Source organism: Dermacentor albipictus, chromosome 1 (assembly GCF_038994185.2).
Source record: "Dermacentor albipictus isolate Rhodes 1998 colony chromosome 1, USDA_Dalb.pri_finalv2, whole genome shotgun sequence".
NCBI classification, from domain to species: Eukaryota; Metazoa; Arthropoda; class Arachnida; order Ixodida; family Ixodidae; genus Dermacentor; species Dermacentor albipictus.
This window is the reverse complement of record NC_091821.1, coordinates 313433162-313450018: the sequence shown is the minus strand read 5'-3', so window position 1 is coordinate 313450018 and position 16857 is coordinate 313433162. Positions and strand designations below refer to the sequence as shown.

General features: G+C 45.0%; 1 protein-coding gene across 2 annotated transcripts in view; it reads left to right on the top strand.

The window, feature by feature from the left end:
• The window catches only part of LOC135904760 (protein ECT2-like), a 106871-nt gene that overhangs the window by 63310 nt on the left and 26704 nt on the right, over positions 1-16857 (top strand). For both annotated transcript variants that reach the window (XM_065435743.2, XM_065435733.2), the window contains exons 14-17: positions 1223-1319; positions 5614-5695; positions 7092-7170; positions 8953-9232. In XM_065435743.2, the coding sequence (XP_065291815.2) occupies positions 1223-1319; positions 5614-5695; positions 7092-7170; positions 8953-9232 (538 nt within the window). The remainder of the gene's footprint in view (positions 1-1222; positions 1320-5613; positions 5696-7091; positions 7171-8952; positions 9233-16857) is intronic.

Sequence of the window (16857 nt, the reverse complement as noted above, 5' to 3'; positions counted from 1 at the left end):
TTGTCAAGATCGGACTGCAGGGCATTAGTATCGAAAGGGTCAGTGATCTTTCTGTAAGTAACACAGTCATCAGCACATAGTCTAATAGTAGAAGTAAGGTTGCTGCTTATGTCATTAATATAAATAAAGAAGAGAATCGGCCCAAGCACAGAACCTCGTGGCACACCGTACTTTACACGGGTTAGTGTCGGTTAGTTACTGGTGTCAGTTAGTTAAAAAATTAACAATCCCTTTCAGAACATTATTAAGTGAATGTTCTGCTATTTATACAGCCAACAAAACTGTGAACCTTCGTTAGTTATGTAGTTCTTTGCTATTGTTATCACTGCTTTACCTTTTGGACAAAATATAAACTTTTTTACTCATACAACCAATACCAGAAATAATGCATATTCACTAAATTCCATACCAGATCTTGCTTGATTTCTCAGACCTGACAAGCATGCAATGTCGTGAATTTATAACAGACATAGTTGCTGTGAACAACAGGTTGTCGGCCATTGCCTCGATTTAATGTGATTTTAAAGTGTGGCGTCTGGCAGCTTTTGATGCTGCATTGGTCAGACTGTGGGAAGATCTGTATCAGCCACAGTGGTGGAGTGGATGCGAAAGCTACAGGCTTCACTTTCGTACCACCGATGTAAAGATATCATTGACATGGCATGAAACTATCTTTTATCGTCGCCTCATAATTTAGACAAAATTGTTCCTGCCATTGAAATTTGTTTCTTCTGATCGCCTGGTAATCCAGAAATTTTTATGTGTCCTTCCTTGTAAGAAAAATTTGTCGGCGCTGTACCTACTTTCATAAAAAATAAAATTTCAGTATAACAATTTCGATAAGGTAAAGTGCAAATTTTACTGACTTAAGGTTTAACTATATATTTATGAGCTTAACTGTATTCGATTGCAACACTAAGAAAAAGTGCACTAAGTTTTGTGTCAAGTGATGAAGCAATATTTAAGACAAAAAAAAAATTGTTTCCTTTCTGAACATCTTATGCTATCACAGCTTGACATAAGTGCTCATGATATTCAAAGGCCTCTGCATGAGATTCATATTACGGAGATAGCAGTCTCCTTCCAACACCCTGATTGACCCTGATCACCGCTTTTTTTACATTGCAAGGTGCCTTTTGTCAATGTCATGGAGGCCAGTGGATATAAAGTGGTTGAACCCTTGAAGTTGTGCCTGTCATATCACAAATGTCTGGTATTTCAGAGGTGTCAGACCAAGCCTGAGTGTGGCCGGCAGACCCTGGCAGAGCTGATGATTCGCCCCATTCAGAGGCTGGGAAGCATGATCCTGCTGCTCAAGGGTGCGCTGTTTTCACAGATTCGATTAACTAGTTGGCATTGCCAAGCTGTCTCCTACACATGCAACTTTTGAGGCCCAAACCTATTTGAATGTAAAAACCTGGCTGTGCAGATCACTTCAGCACCCTGCATAACGGATCCCCTACAATTAAAGGGACACTAAAGGCAAATATTAAGTCAAGTTAAAGTGACAGGTTAGTGCTCGAGAATCTCTAAGGCATCAATATTATCGTGAACGGAGCCTTAATAATTGAGAAATTGATGTAAATACAGGACATGATTAAAGACTCCCTCAGGCCATTCAAGTACTTGCCCCATGACGGAAGCACTCCTCAGTTAAATTGTCTTTAGTACTCAATCACACATTGTAAAAAATATCCTTGTATTATAAGATGAAATAAAATGCTACTTGTCCAGTTCTGTTTCAATTATAGAAAAAAGAACTTGACCCTTGAAATTACCCTTGACAACAATGCGAGCAGTCAAAAGATTTCGTGTTTGCTGGACTCGGCACCACCCATGCTTTCACATTTCAATAGTTTCGTTATCTTGTAGTGCTGTGCTGGTTTTGCTGGCTCGCGAAACTCTCACAAGCTGTAAGTAGCAGAGAATTCAACTTCCATGTGATGTCGAGGGATGCCTGAACGGTCTACGCCACTTGACCGAAAAGCAGCTGCAATGCAAATCCACCGCTCTCTTGACTCGGCACCGCTGTCTGTCGGGCACCGTTTTACTTACCAACAGTAGCAAAGGGCGGTGATGGCGTATGCAACATCATCACTTCCCCGGTTGGTTGGTGGGAGATCTGAATTTCAGTAAAGGTATTCAGACCTGTCAGACGCAGTTTTCTCGTAAAGCAAGTCTTTTCTTGGCACGAAAGAAGCGTTGTGAGGTTTCTGGAATGGTATTTAAACAGTCCACGTCGACTTAGTATTTGCCTTTAATGTCTCTTTAACCACCTGCTGTTCCGATTTTTCATCATTTCCTTATTCAGGGTATTTCCATTGCACAGAAATGCTTCTCCCAGTTTCTCCCAATTTCAGAAAGCTTCCTGGAAACCTGCTTTTCAAAGTGTGTGGAGCGCATTTTGCCGTTTCCACTGAATGTTATTAACAGTGTCATGAGTCTCATTGATCTGAAGTGTCATTTTTATGGACGTAAAAAGAAAAATTGCGGGGCTCAATTCATCAAATAAGGTAATTGCATGTATGAGATGGTGCTTCTTTATTGGAAATGCCATGCTGCATAGTCATGGTCTCTTTGTCATGCCTGCTGAATTTATGCTGCCCGTTGTTGGTACTACTACACTAGAAAGCCACCTCTGGAGCTTAGTCGCATTTTCTACCAATGTGAGATGACAGAGTGACTTTCGTTGTACTGGTACAAGCCATTGTAATGGATGTGCCCAAATCAATTGTATGCACAAGACACTTATTGCCTTGTAGAAATGATACCACTGAGCAGCTTATTGTTTCTACAGCATGTGCATGTGGTGGCTCACATTCTTTTACATGAATAGCTTACTGTAAGTGCAGCATACATACCTGCCAAGTTATGCACTTTTGTCATAAAACGGCCAACTTCTAGGACTTCTACTGCTGTAGTGACACCAGTAATTTTTTTTTATTTGCTCCCAGTTTGAGTCAACAATTCAGTAATCAAGCTAAGATGAATCTGAACATTACAGTGCAGTTGGCAGCCTTCAAAATCTGGACAGGACATTTAGGAATGTGGGGATTAACTTGGCCTCACTTCTATTTTGCATAATGACTACTTACCAACTAGCTCAGCTTTCTGTCGTTCTAATGGGGGAGAGAGACACACAGCCTCAAGCAAACGAAAACAAATTATAAAAGTGCTTGTTTGCACCTTTTTTTTCGAATAACCAATGAAACAATGAATCGGAAGAGCCTGTGCTGATTTAAACAAAAAGCACATGTCAACAAATAATGATTATTGTTGACTCACCTTCAGGGGCACTACCAATCTCCATGTCAACTTCCTGCCACACGACGATCTTTTTCCGCCAGTTCTTGTATTCAGGGTGGTTGCAATCCCATAATATTGGTTGTGCCTGGACGGCTGTGATCAGTCGATCATTGTACGTGATGCGTGCAGCTTTTTTCGCCATGTTCACTCTAGGCTCCTTGGCTGGCTAGCCGAGTCAGATGCGGCAGCAGGAAGTCGAACGCGACCGCGCCTTGATTGGTCTGTGCTGACAGCCTTAATTTGCCGCTTCCAGCAAGTGGTTGACCGCTTGAGAACATATCTAGCCCGCCTTGATTGACTGCAAATAGTCGCCAGGCACCGGGTGGACGGCGCGTGCGGCCATTCGCCAGTTTTTGCAAGAAAATCGCTCCATGTGGGTCAGGCTTAACTCTTTTGTTAATGCGAGAAAATGATCGTATATTATAGGTCTCGGAAAAAAATTATTTACCACGACAAATAATATTCCAGCACACATTGCAGCATAGCATATTGTGCATAATGAAATGCTGTTTCCAAAAACATACAAAAAGTTATAAAAAAATGTATTAGGTAAAACATACAAATTCTAGAAAGTGCCATTTTTGCTGCCAGTTGACAAAAACAACAGTAGAAAAACATATCGACAAAAACATTAATATCAAAGGAAATTCAGAATATACATTTCAAATATAGGTAAGCGAGGAATAGCATTTGAAAGAATAAATGCTCAGTACGCCGTCGTTCTTCGGATACAAAAAAGAAACTAAGACCAGTTCATGCGGTGAAGCAGTTTCTGGATATTGTGAAGCATAGTTACACTCCGCACTTTTCCCACAAAACGTCTGCTCTTTCTTCAACCTTACGTTTCTCGTAACACATTTTGCACTTCCGCCTTTTCGGCATCTTCTGAGGATGGTCCGATGAGAAGTCCGAGGAACATACTTCACCATTTTGTCCAGAGTCATGCACCTCTTCCAGGTTCGATCACTCTCAGCGTAGCTGGCCAGCTACAAGCTTATGCATCCACGCATATCTGTTTGCATTTTTGAAGATTGTCTTTATCACCTCTGCAGAGAAGAATAGAAAGAAATCCCACGCCTTTGTAAACGTCTTGCACTGATCCATAGTGCTGTGCCGAGATGTGCTATGGGCAGCTTTCTTGGCGTGAATGGGAGTTTCTTCGCTGCCGATAGAAGCACGTCATAACCAAGCAAACGAAATATGTGCCCTGAAGATAATCAGTAGAGCTCTCAGATTGTGCAAAAAGATTGGCAAATAAGGGCGCACAAGGAAGGAGACCGCTCGGGGCCTTAAACTCGCCGGTGAACAGCTGCGGCATGTCCCATGCCGACTCAAAACATTGTCGCCATCAGATTGTGACTCTGCTTTGCTTTCACCTTCAAAATCATAACTCAAGTCCTCAACACTAAATTAAAGTGCAGATGCAGCATAGTTTCCAGCACGACGCTTTTCTCACAACGCAGCTGCATGGAACGACACCATGGAAGCGACTTTCGATAACTGCACATTGACACCGGCAATACCCCTTGCATGGATTTTACGAGAGAAGCAAAAATGAAACTCTTGGAAACTGATTTAAAATGCCAAGTCCACATTGGACAGCTGGCGTCATTTTCAGTTAATTAGCACCGCTCAGCACTGTAGGACAGCAAAGCTGGCGATATAATTTAATTCTTGACTTGCTGACAGTCATTTGTTTACAAAATCTTTACACTAGTGATGCGTAATCGTGAACGGCATGCTTTTTTCTTGAGTGTGGCAGATGGTGACAGCACGCTTCTTTTCACTAGAGCATACGTGCATTAGTTCACAAAAAGGTCCGTGAAAAATCGCAACATTGCCAGAGCGCGAAAATTTAAACTTATTCGGAAAGTACAGTGCCTTTACTAACACTAGATGGCCTTAAGTGGATAAGAAATGGCTCCAACACGTCAAAATCGGCTATCTAAAGCATCGATTACCATTGATCAATTTGAATAGGCATGGTAACGAAAGAGTTAAACCATTCCAAAGGAAACCTACTGTCAGGTCATATTCACAGTGTGAGCACAGAACCATCTCAGACTGTGCCCAGTCTTCTACCATTAGGTTGCCAAAAATAATTCAAATTTGCATGTTCTACAGAGATCAATTAGGTGGTTGACACTTTTTGGCGTGATTGACATAGTTTTTTTTCTCGCAAACATTTGGCAGCCTGTTCGTGGTTGGTACCAGCTATGGCAGGCGCAAAGTAGTGCACTCGTAGTTGTCATCAACATCATCAGTGTATCATTAATTTATTCTTAAATTTTTATTTTCCAATTTCAGAAATACAGAAGCGTACACCCAAAAATAACAAGGACTCTGAAGCACTAGAAAAAGCTGTGGCTGCGCTCAACCAAATTATGCTGTAAGTAATATAAAGGCAGTGGTGTTTTTTGCCAGATGTATGTGTGAAAGGCACCTGTCATGCCTGGAGAGCATTGGTTAAACTGTGTGGCGTGATATATATTCAAGCCAAGTTAAATAAGTTTGCCTGCTCTGCAAATGCAGGGCAGGCACGAGCACTCCGGCTATGTGCTCTTAACCATTGTATCAAAAACTCCTATTTAGCAGTTATAAATGCAAGCACGCATGATCTAGGTTTGACTGTTTCAATTCCACCATGTAAAAGATATAAATACAGCTCATATTACCATGGTCTGGAGGTGCATCTTGTGCTTTACATTCCTCTGATTTCACATTTTTGTGAACTGTTCAGTTCATTGAATTAGGCTAATTATGTACCATATTTGCTCTGGTATAATGCACCCTCCAGTCTCACGTGTGTGCAGTTTCCATGGCCAGAAAAAAAAATGTAGACCTTAACATACATACACTCTTAACTTGTGCAGGAAGATTCATTGATTTTGTTTATGTGAGCTATTTGCAAGCGTGGCATGATTTTGCATGCAAAGCACACACATGCCCTGGTTCTAGTTGAGTCAAGTTTACATGAGGGCTGTGGAGATCTCACCTCTTGGGACAAAGGAATGACAACACATTAGTGCAAACAGTCACAAGGGCATTTATTGCACCTTTAAAACACTAATGCTTGCTAGCCGAGTTGCTATCTGCAAAACATGCCAATGTGCGCATGACAAATCAAGGAAGTCCAACTCACCGCTACCAGATAGCGAGCGAATATGTTTGCCCCATGCTAAACACCAATGCCTGGTTTTTTGCGTGTATGGTCACGCGAATGGTGGCACATTAGAATGAGGCCTGGCGAGACGGTCTCGCAGAAGCATGGATCAGCGCACACACGGAACATCCGCACCGCTTGCTGACCTGGAGCCAAAGAGGAAGCGCCTACTTCCTGTCACGCCCAACTAATCCCACCATTAGGTGGCGTTGGCAGCGCAACACTCGCGCCATCTCTTATAATGCGCTCCAAACAGACCGATCGCCGCCGGCTCTAAGCTATGCGAAGAAGCAGGATTACAGGAGACACCAGACATGCGGGGAAAACAGCGTATCAGGGGACACTTGAGAGGCGCGCATCCCCACAGGGCATACACGTTTTTTGCGTTAGTGGCACCTTAGCCTCCAAAAATTGCAGAATGTATATGTAAGAGCTAAAGCTACTTGATTCTGGCAATTGATGAGCCTCCTCAGATTTCATTTGGCAAAGAACCGGGGAGCTTACTTGTCTTGGGTGTTCCAGGCATTTTTCAGTATATACTGCATATTTTTATTACTGTGTGGGCTTTTCACATAGAGACAGCCGCAAAGCCACCAAGAATGAGCCAAAGTTTCTTTTACAGTAACATCAATGAAGGAAAACGCAAGACTGAGAGCCAAGTGGCCATGTTTGACATATTCAATGACATCGAGAAGTGCCCGGTAAGTAAGGACAGGTTTCACATTCACTGTTATAGTCTCTGTTATAGTCGCAGGCTGTGCTGCAGTATATTTCTATGTGTGTATGCATTGCACTTACAAATCAGCTATGTGGGACATTTTAAAAGGAAACTTCACCTCAGGAGCTCCTATATACAGTAGAATCTCGGTGATACGGTCGTAGCTGATACAAATTTTGGTACGGTACCCAATCATGAAATTTTTCAAGAGTCCAAGCCCAAGTCTATTAGCTTACAACATGCTAAATTTAGAATTTTGCGAACTGCTTTTTGTGCCACTATGCGATCCTCATCGGGGCCAACCTCAGCACTCCTATGCTGATATTACCAACTTCTACAAGGAAACGAGACGCGTGTATCGCCTCCCGACCTCGACCGAGCGCAAGCCACCATGCTTCGCAGACTGCAGACCGATTCCATTCTCAGTCATTCTAGGCTTTATTTAATCACTGGAGGTCATTACGACCCCGTCTGTACTAAGTGTGCCCATGGAGTGTTCGCCACTCGGGCACACATTCTTTAGGGATGCGAGGGTAACCCTCCCCCACAATCATTACTGCCAGCTCCCTCCGAGGAGGGTTGGAACCAGCTGCTGACAAGAGCAGACAAGAAAACGCATCTCGCACTCGTCTCGTGGGCCCAAAACGTCGCCTCCACTTGGGAGCCACACTAGGCCTACCTCCCCTAACTTTCTACCGTACAGTGGCAAATAAAGTTGTTTTTCTCTCTCTCTCTCTCTCAGCACGCCAATAGTGCTAGACAATCACTGTTGTTAGGCTTACAGAGCGGCTGTGCCGATGTGCCAGTTGCATTCATGTTGCCAGGGCGACCTACATCACTCTGCCTTGACTCCTGCCCCCACATTTAAATAATAATAATAATAATAATAAATTTTGCAGTGTTATGCAACATGTTGGTCATATTTAAATACCTTCTAACTTGACGTAATAGTTCTGCGGAAACCCACAAGGGGGAGGGAAGTAATTAACTTTGTAGCAATTGCTACGGTTGGGTGGATATCTCATTTTTCCTTTATTAATACCTTCTAACTTTATCAGGAGCCAGGAATCGCATGGAATCACACAACCTGGCCCAGCATTCCGAAAATTGTAGTTGTGAAGCAGTGTTCTGCGACTATACTTCTGTCAAAAAAACAAAGATAAAGATGCCTGCGACATTATCAAGGGTTTCCACATTAAAAGACTGGGGGATATATGCTCTAGGAGGTCCTCCTTCCGCATGCACAATAAAGAATTCGTAGATCTTAAAAGAAGCTGCCATTGACTTGTGCACTTGTGATTTGCTAAGTGTTCAGTTATTGTATCGTTTTGGTTTTGCCAACTAGCGTTATCCTGGCTCAGTTTTGCTGCATGGGATAATCTTGACTTGTGAATTGCGCACTATTCGGAATGCACCTCACGATTTTTCATTTATTAATTTCTTGGTTTGTCTATTTAACCTTAGTTGTGAATCCAGTGAACTGTTGTTCTCTCTTCTTGGTCTCTGTGTTTGTGTGGTGGTTTTCATGATGCAGTCTCATACCAATGCGCCCAGCTTACTGTGCTTCTACGCAGGAAGCTGTGCTCTTCACAGCAAGCAGTTCCCTTCACTGCACAAAGACCATGGACTGCACTTGAAAACCAATATCAGTAATTCTTATTGATTTGATTGGGTTCAATGAGCAAAAAGCTTACATGTTCTCTTAAGTCAGTGTTGTGAGAATTACTAGGTGAGTGAGATGCACAAATCTTTGCATGCACTACAGCCCAACATCCTGTCTGGCCACCGGTACTTTGTGACTAGCCTGGATGTGGTGGAGATAGGCGAAGGAGGCCTAAGCCGCAAGGGCGATGCGGTCTCCCTGTTCCTCTTCTCGGACATCTTGGAGGTGTGTCGACGTCGTAGTCGGGCAGTGCTGACCTCACGCAGCCCGGCCTCTTCCACACTGGGTCGTTCAGGTTTTCCCAAGACCTACAAGCACATTGTCATGGTCCACCTGTACGATGTCAAGCGAGTGGTTGAGCTCACATCCACTGAGGACAGTGGTAAGTTCGCCCATCAACTTTGCTTTCACTTCTTGGCGTTCTTCCCGATTGGTAAAAGCACTGGGTTTGAGATAATTGCTGTTTTTATTGCCACGAGTGTGTGCTTGAGGAAAGGGTTGCTGAAACAATTATTACTAGGGATGTGCGAATACTGAGTAGTAGATTTCGAATTGAATATTGAATCGAATAAAGAAAAGCAGGATATTGAATCAAAAATTATACCGCTGTCACGCAGGCACTCAAAAGTCTTTTGAACAAAGAGACTTCTCCCAAAAAGGAGTTTCACCCACAGACACACAACGAAAAACGATCTCTTTTCAGAAGCGCTGTTTTCTGGAAATGGAGTTCGTTTATCTCTTTTGTGGCCGAAAAGGAGCAGCCGTGAAACCAGTGGGCGCCAGAAATTATTCTATATTTAAAATAAGCAAATGCGCATTTTGCTGCCGCCTAGGCTCATCATAAAAAATTATTTTATGTCTCGCGGAAAGTTCAGTAAACCCAGTAATGCAAATTTTTTTCTGTACTCTCATAAGCAGGTTGAATGGGTCGCAAATGTCACGTGAGGACACTTACAGATGCATGCCGCACAGATGAGAAAAATGGCGCGCAGCATTGTGAGCAACGATGGCCAACGCCGCTGACAGCCCTGGGTACACACCAAGAGCACCCCATGGCGGGAACGCTGCAGCCAATGTGATGAAAGAAGCCTAGTGTTGCCAGACAAACTTGTGCAGTTTGCTAGTCCTGCAAACGCTCTTTAAAGTACGACAATAAATCTTTGCTATAACATTTCTTAATCTTGCATTGTTAAACGTATTTGAAAAATATGTAATACAACAACTTTTCACTTATATTTCGAGGTAGATCACTTTAATTTGCCCAATTTTGTTTCGAACGCCAGCGCCACGCTTTCGGTAGCATGTCCAGAAGGAAACACTAAAAAGAGATTGTCGGTGCTGCGTGTCTGCTGTGCAGTGCCTCTTCATTAAAAAGCCTTTCAGCGTGGTAAAGGACTTCATCCATAAAAGAGTTTTTGCGTGCTCATGTGACAGAGGTATTTGAAAATTTTTCACAAAATTTATTGCTTACAAATTTGGGGCAAGAAAATACATGCTTAGGAGGCTTATAGCATTGCATAACAAGAATGTAGCAAATTATCAGTAACCCAAACGCACAGAAATTAAGGTATACAGCACAGTTTATTTTTACCAAAAAGAAAACCAAATTAGTATGCCAGCACTGATTACAGCTCAGTTCTAGTTTATAAACGTCTAGAAATTTTATTGCTAATAGAAAGTCTGTCAAATAGAATAAATACTTTTTTTTCCCCTGAAGCTAATGAATTAGTAACATTGTTTCGTACTAAATACCAGTGAGATTTTCAGTTTAATAGTGGAACTGTGTTTCGCAACAATCTTTTATTTGTTGCATAGGAAGTTTTGCTTTCCAGTATTTTCTCAAAAATACAAAAGAGCTATCCCAACTTTACAGCAGGTGGGTTATCATAAGGCCAATCTGCGTGACAGATGAAGGGACCATGCATCACATGACTCGATGACCGCTCCGCGTGTAGCCGGTGCTGATAGAGAAGAGCAGGCGCTAAACATGCCGTCTCATTGTCAGGTTTGGCGCGATTTGCCACCTGTCAAAGATTCCGAAATCTGGAAGGTCATAGCAAGTTTGCACAATGCTCGCTCTCCCCCTTCCCGTCTTCTCTTTCATCCACTGTCCGTGCATGCAACTGGCCATGGCACTGTCACGCCCTCCTTGTTAATCCAAAGCTATTCTTGTGACTGGTTGCTTAAAGCTACAAAATGAGACCGATGTTCTTCTACGAACGATGTTAGGAAAGACAGGCCGCTGTATGGTGTGTCGGCGGTGGCTGTAAACAACTTTGTTGTCATCCCATGCAGTCTCTTCCATTTACGAGGCAGTTTGTTGGCCTTCTGAATATCATGCGACTGCTGCTAATGAATCTGCATCGATTGAGCATCAAACCATAACTTTAGTCGTCGGCGCCAGACGAAACAGAACCGATTGGGCCTAATTGCTTAGGCAGTGCGGCTATGAGAAAAATTTGCTGCTGGCCGATGTGTTAATGGGCCGCAAGCCATCGCAGAATGCTTGCCACTAATATGTGCGTGCGGGCAGCTGACCAGTGATTGGTACCAAAATCAGGCATGTTTGTTACATTGATGGCTGTTGATGTGACATGAGAGAGAGAGAGAGTAAACTTTATGAAAAGAGCACATGAGCGTAGGTAGCTCTGCAGTGGGTGGTCATTTAGTCCAGGAGTCCAGCAGCCTTGGCTGTCCTTCTCGCTCAGTTGACCAGGTTGAGCTGGTCCGTCGAGTCTGAGCTGGACAGCGCTGTCTCCCATCCGTGTGGTGGAGTGTGTAATGGGTGTGAGCTGTGGTGTGCTTGTGCAAGCCCATACCATGTGGTAAAGCGTTGCGCATTGATCGAAGTGTGGGCATTTATAGGAATACAGCGCAAAGTGCATGGCATGGTAGACACTCAAGTGAGGATATGTGTTTGTTTCGAGTTTTTGCCATATTACAGCTTCCTCTCATGTCTGAGCATTATGAGGCGGCGGTAGTGTTCTTCGTGAAAGGCGTTAATATTGTAGGATGTGCATGTCCGTTAATATTATGGGCTCGAGGTGGAACTGGTCGGCGTGACCCTCTCGCAGCTCCCGTTGTGCATGCGCTCAGGCGTCAGCGTGTGCCATCTGATTGCCGCATAAGGACTCATGCCTTGTAGTCCACACGGCTTATATGTGTGGCGGGAGCTGGTGCGCCCCAATCAGAATGCGATGTGTGGCTTTGGAAACCTTGGCCCTGGAAACATTTCTGCATGCTGTCTGAGAGTCCATCAGAGCGATGACGCACTCCCAGTGCGGTCTCATCGTGATGGCTAACACTATAGCTAGTTCCTCTGCCTCCACAGTGCTTGCTCTGGAAACCGACGACACATTTATTTCAGTCCTGTGATTGTCGACTACGCTGATTACAAATGCAGTGCTTCTTGATGTGCTGGCCACTTCTACGTATAGGACATTGGGGTGGTTCTCATACTTCCTCGCGAGAGCCTGTGCTCGGGCATGTCGCCATCCAATATGGAAGGTTGGGTGCATGTTTCTGGGTGTTGGTGAGACGTGCATACCGTATTTACTCGCGTATAACCCGCCCTTGCATATAACCCGCACCCCTAACTTTGAACCCCATGAAATAAAAAAAAATATCCTCGCGTATAACCCGCACACTTACCTGAAAAAATGAGGACTAGGAAGTTACAACTGAGCAAACAGTCACCATTTTAGTTTTCAAAACAAATATATTTGAAAACGACTGCCGCAACGTTGTCAGTGCTGTCGTTCAATTGTCAATCGTCGCCACTCTCACTGCTGCCGTCTGAGGCTTCATCGCCGCTCTCAAAGACGTAATCATCTTCGGTACCATCTAGGCTGTTGCTTATGGCACACTTCTTGAAACTCTTGCGTACCATGTCGGCCGGGATCATCCCCCATGCATCTACGATCCACTGGCACAGCAGTGCAATATCTGGCCTTCGCACGCGTCCCGTCGGCGTAAGGGCGTAAAGGCCATCGGCCATCCACTGGGCATATAGCCGCTTCACGTGAGCCTTGAAAGGCTTATTGATGCACACGTCGAGTGGTTGGAGCATGGAAGTCATGCCACCAGGTATTACGACAAGGTCTGTGCCGTTGTCAGCGAGGCGAGCTTTCACCGCGTCAGTGCAGTGGCCTCGGAACGAATCCAGCACCAGCATCGAACGGCGTGCCAACAAGGCACCTGGTCTTTTTTCCCAGATTGCTTGAATCCAGTCAATGACGAGGTCACTGTTCATCCACGAGTTATCTTCCACTCGCACAACAATTCCTGGGGGAAGTGGTGTACTCGGTAGAGTCTTGCGCTTGAATATTACATACGGGCGCAGTTTGGTGCCGTCGGCCAAAGCACACAACATCACTGTGCAGCGCAGCTTGGTGTTGCCGCCAGTCAGCACACTAACAGATTTTGCGCCCTTTTTTTCCAGGGTCGTGTCCATAGGCATCTCGAAATATACTGGCGTTTGGTCAGCATTTCCCAGCTGAGATAGCAAGTAGTTGCGCTCTTTCCTCAGTCCGATGACGTAACGTTGAAAGTTGAGCAGCTTCTCCTCGTAAGCGTCGGGAAGCCGCTGGCACATGGTAGTTCGCCGCCGCATCGAAAATCCATGCCTGGCCATAAAGCGCTGCAGCCATCCGCGGCTCGCATGAAACTCGCGTGGAATGTGCATTTCCCGGGCCAGCTTCAGGGCTTGCATCTGCGCCATCTCTGTAGACACAGCGTGGCCACGACTCCTCTGCTCCTCGATGAATTTTGCAAGCTGCGTCTCGAGGTGAGGGTACGCGCCAGTCTTCGGGCCGCGAAACGCTCGCCTGTCCTTGTTCGCAGCTTCGAGAGAGTCTTTTTTCTTCCGCCAGTCGCGAATGCAAGATTCGTCGACATCGTTCTTTCTCGCAGCAGCTCTGTTGCCGATTTGTTCAGCAGCGGCGACGATCCTGAGTTTCTCCTTCGCCGTGAATGATTGCCGCCGAGACACACTCATGATGCCTAGACAAGGCTGGCGAACTGTGCAAACTGGGCGTACAAGAAACGGCACCTTACTCAAGGCCCATCAACGTCTGAACAAAGCGTATCAACATCGACATCAACACAACGACATCAACAACGACATCAACACACGTTGATGTCGATGGGGATGCGGACTCTGCACGGCAGGCCGCGCGTTGCCGTGAAGCCGACCCGCCGAGCCCCCCTTCTCCGGAATATTCGCGTATTACCCGCACCCCCACTTTTTAAACACATTTTTTCAATTTTTGGTGCGGGTTATATGCGAGTAAATACGGTAGTTTCTTGTATTCGTGTTGAGGTTTTTATCAGTGCACTGGTCTTCCAAACGGAATTGCCAAGACGTTTCAAGATGCAGTGTCCCACTGTCGTGCGTTGTAGCCTTTCCTCCTGGTTTACCAGGTAGGCCTCTATAATTTCCCATGCGTTGTTGTGCACCCCTGTCTCTTCGAGGCGAAAAGTAACCGTTACGAGTGGAGTGGCAGTCCGAGTGCTTGCTTATACGCCTTGCGTATCAGCTGGTCAAGTACCTACACTTCCACATTGCTGAAATTTAAAGAGGGTGCCGAGTATGCAATGTGGCTCACAACCAGAACCTGCACTAGTTGGATCAGGTCCTGTTCTTTAGGCCCCCTCTTCCTGCTGGTCATTCGTTGCATCATGCGCAAGACCTGCATGATCGTGTGTTGTAACTTCTGCATGGCATATCCTCCGCCCCCGTCCTTTTGTAAGTGTGGGCAGAGGATACGAAGTCTGTCCAGCTTGGGGATTTCTCTAGGACCTATTCGCAGGTGGATGGTTGCTGCCTGAGTTGTTGATCGCCCTCTTGAGCGCTTCTCGATTATGAGGAGCTCCGGCTTCTCCGGCACGCATTGCAGCCTGCATGTCTCCGTGTATCTCGCTACGACATCCACTGCCTCCTGCAATTCCTCTTGTTGTTCTCCTATGGAACCTCTCACCGTCCATATCGTGATGTCGTCTGTATACAAGGCATGTCTGATCCCCGGTATTTTCTCGAGTTGGGCTGGGAGTTTCATCATGGCCACGTTGAAAAGTGTCGGTGACAGCGCTGCTCCTTGTGGCGTCCCTCTATTAGGTGTGTGTACTCGCTGTGACCTCATATTTCCCAGTCCTATTGTGGCTGTATGATCTGTGAGGAAAGCCCTCAGGTAGTTGTAAGTTCTTCAGCTGCAATTCGTATCACTGATATTTGCTAGTATGGCTTCGTGCCCCACATTTCAAAGGCCCCCTTAAGGTCTAGTGCAAGAATTGCTTTCGGGCAGCACGATGTTGCTGCATTCAGCACTTCCTCTTTGAACTGCAGAAGCACATCTTGCACTGACAAGTTGGGCCGAAAACCAAACATTGTGTTCGGCATCAGTTGATGTTATTCGATATGCATCTATAGCCTGTCTAAGATCACACATTCCATCAGTTTGCAGAGGCAAGGCGTGAGCAAAATGGGTCGTAGGTTCTCCAGGCAGGGCGTTTTTCCCAGCTTTGGTATCGGCGTAATCTCAGCATGCTTAAATTCCAGTGGGCAAGGTCCCTCTACTCCAGTGTATATTGAATAGTCCAAGTATTGCCTGCACGGTTGCATCATCCTGGTTACGTTGCAACTTGTTGGTGATTCCGCCCTTGCCTGGAGTGGTGCTTGGAGTGAGGCTTGCAATCGCGCACGTCAGCTCAAAACACGTTATGTCCCGGTCGAGCTCACTGTTTTCCAATCCAGAGTAGTCAGCTGTAGGCTGTGCACCGAGTATAGGCTTGCCAATGTAATCTACTTTGTAGGGCACACATTAGCTGATAGTGTGCTTGCTTTCTTTCTTGCTCTGGGTCAGATCTAGATGTCTGAGTATGGCCCACGTCTTCGCAGTGCCCAGGGTTCCTTGGAGGGAGTTACAGAACTGGTCCCCAGTTCTGTCATGCAAGTTGCTCTGCGTAACGCTCTGCCTCGTGCGTTAGCATTGTGATCTGAATTTTTAGCTTACGGTCGTGCCACTGCCTTTGGCATCTATTCATCATACTGTGGCATGCTTCCCACATGTGTAAGAGGCACGGGTCCATTGCCGAATTGTCCATGGTAAGTGCCATGAAGTTCGTCACCACGTATCCAACACAACTTACATTCCTGTTGGTTGCTAAGCAGCCTTATCTTCGCACATGCATTTTCACTTTATGAAATATGCATTGCTTTTGTGTGGCCATTCCCTCTGTCTGCATCACATGATCATTTTCAATCAGTTCTGCCGACATGGACAAACCTTGTACGAAGTTAACTTCTCACTTGAGAAGCATCGAGGACAAGGGGCTCCATGGCACACGCAATATGTGGCACTGCATGTGTCTCTACACTGAATATATTGAATATTAGAAAAATCAGATATTGGATATTCGATTCACGAATACAGTTATTTTAATGTCCACTATTCGATTTGGTGATATTTGATTATTGGCATGCCCTTAATTATTACCGTTGCGCTGAAGTATGTGGTCAAGCACCATCATCCACATTCTCGGGTATATCGGTCATAATCATGCATGCATACCAACTAGCCCATCTTCCAAAGCTTTACTGTCACGCTGGAATGATATGCAAACATGATAAAATCAATTTTCCTTTCCATATCTGCCATTGCGTGTAATACTGGTGTGATTCATTCATAGTCTCAGGAGTAGTGCAGATTTAGTGCTTGTTTACCCCTTTTCTTTTGTGTCTGGGAATCAAGAATGTCCTACTTTGTTTCTTTCTGTTAAAATTTAGTTCTGTTATGTTATAGATGCTTGTGGAACGTAGACATGTTATTGTCAGAGCAGCAGAGGTGCAGGGAAATTACTTTTTTTTTATTTATCCATATTATGTAAAGTGTAGCGGGCGGAGTGCATGTGAAAGTGTGGCTGGCTTCGCCTAATTCGAACCACCGATGTGAAGATGTTGTCGACGTGGCATGAAACCGTATCATTCGTCAACGACTCCCAAATTCATCA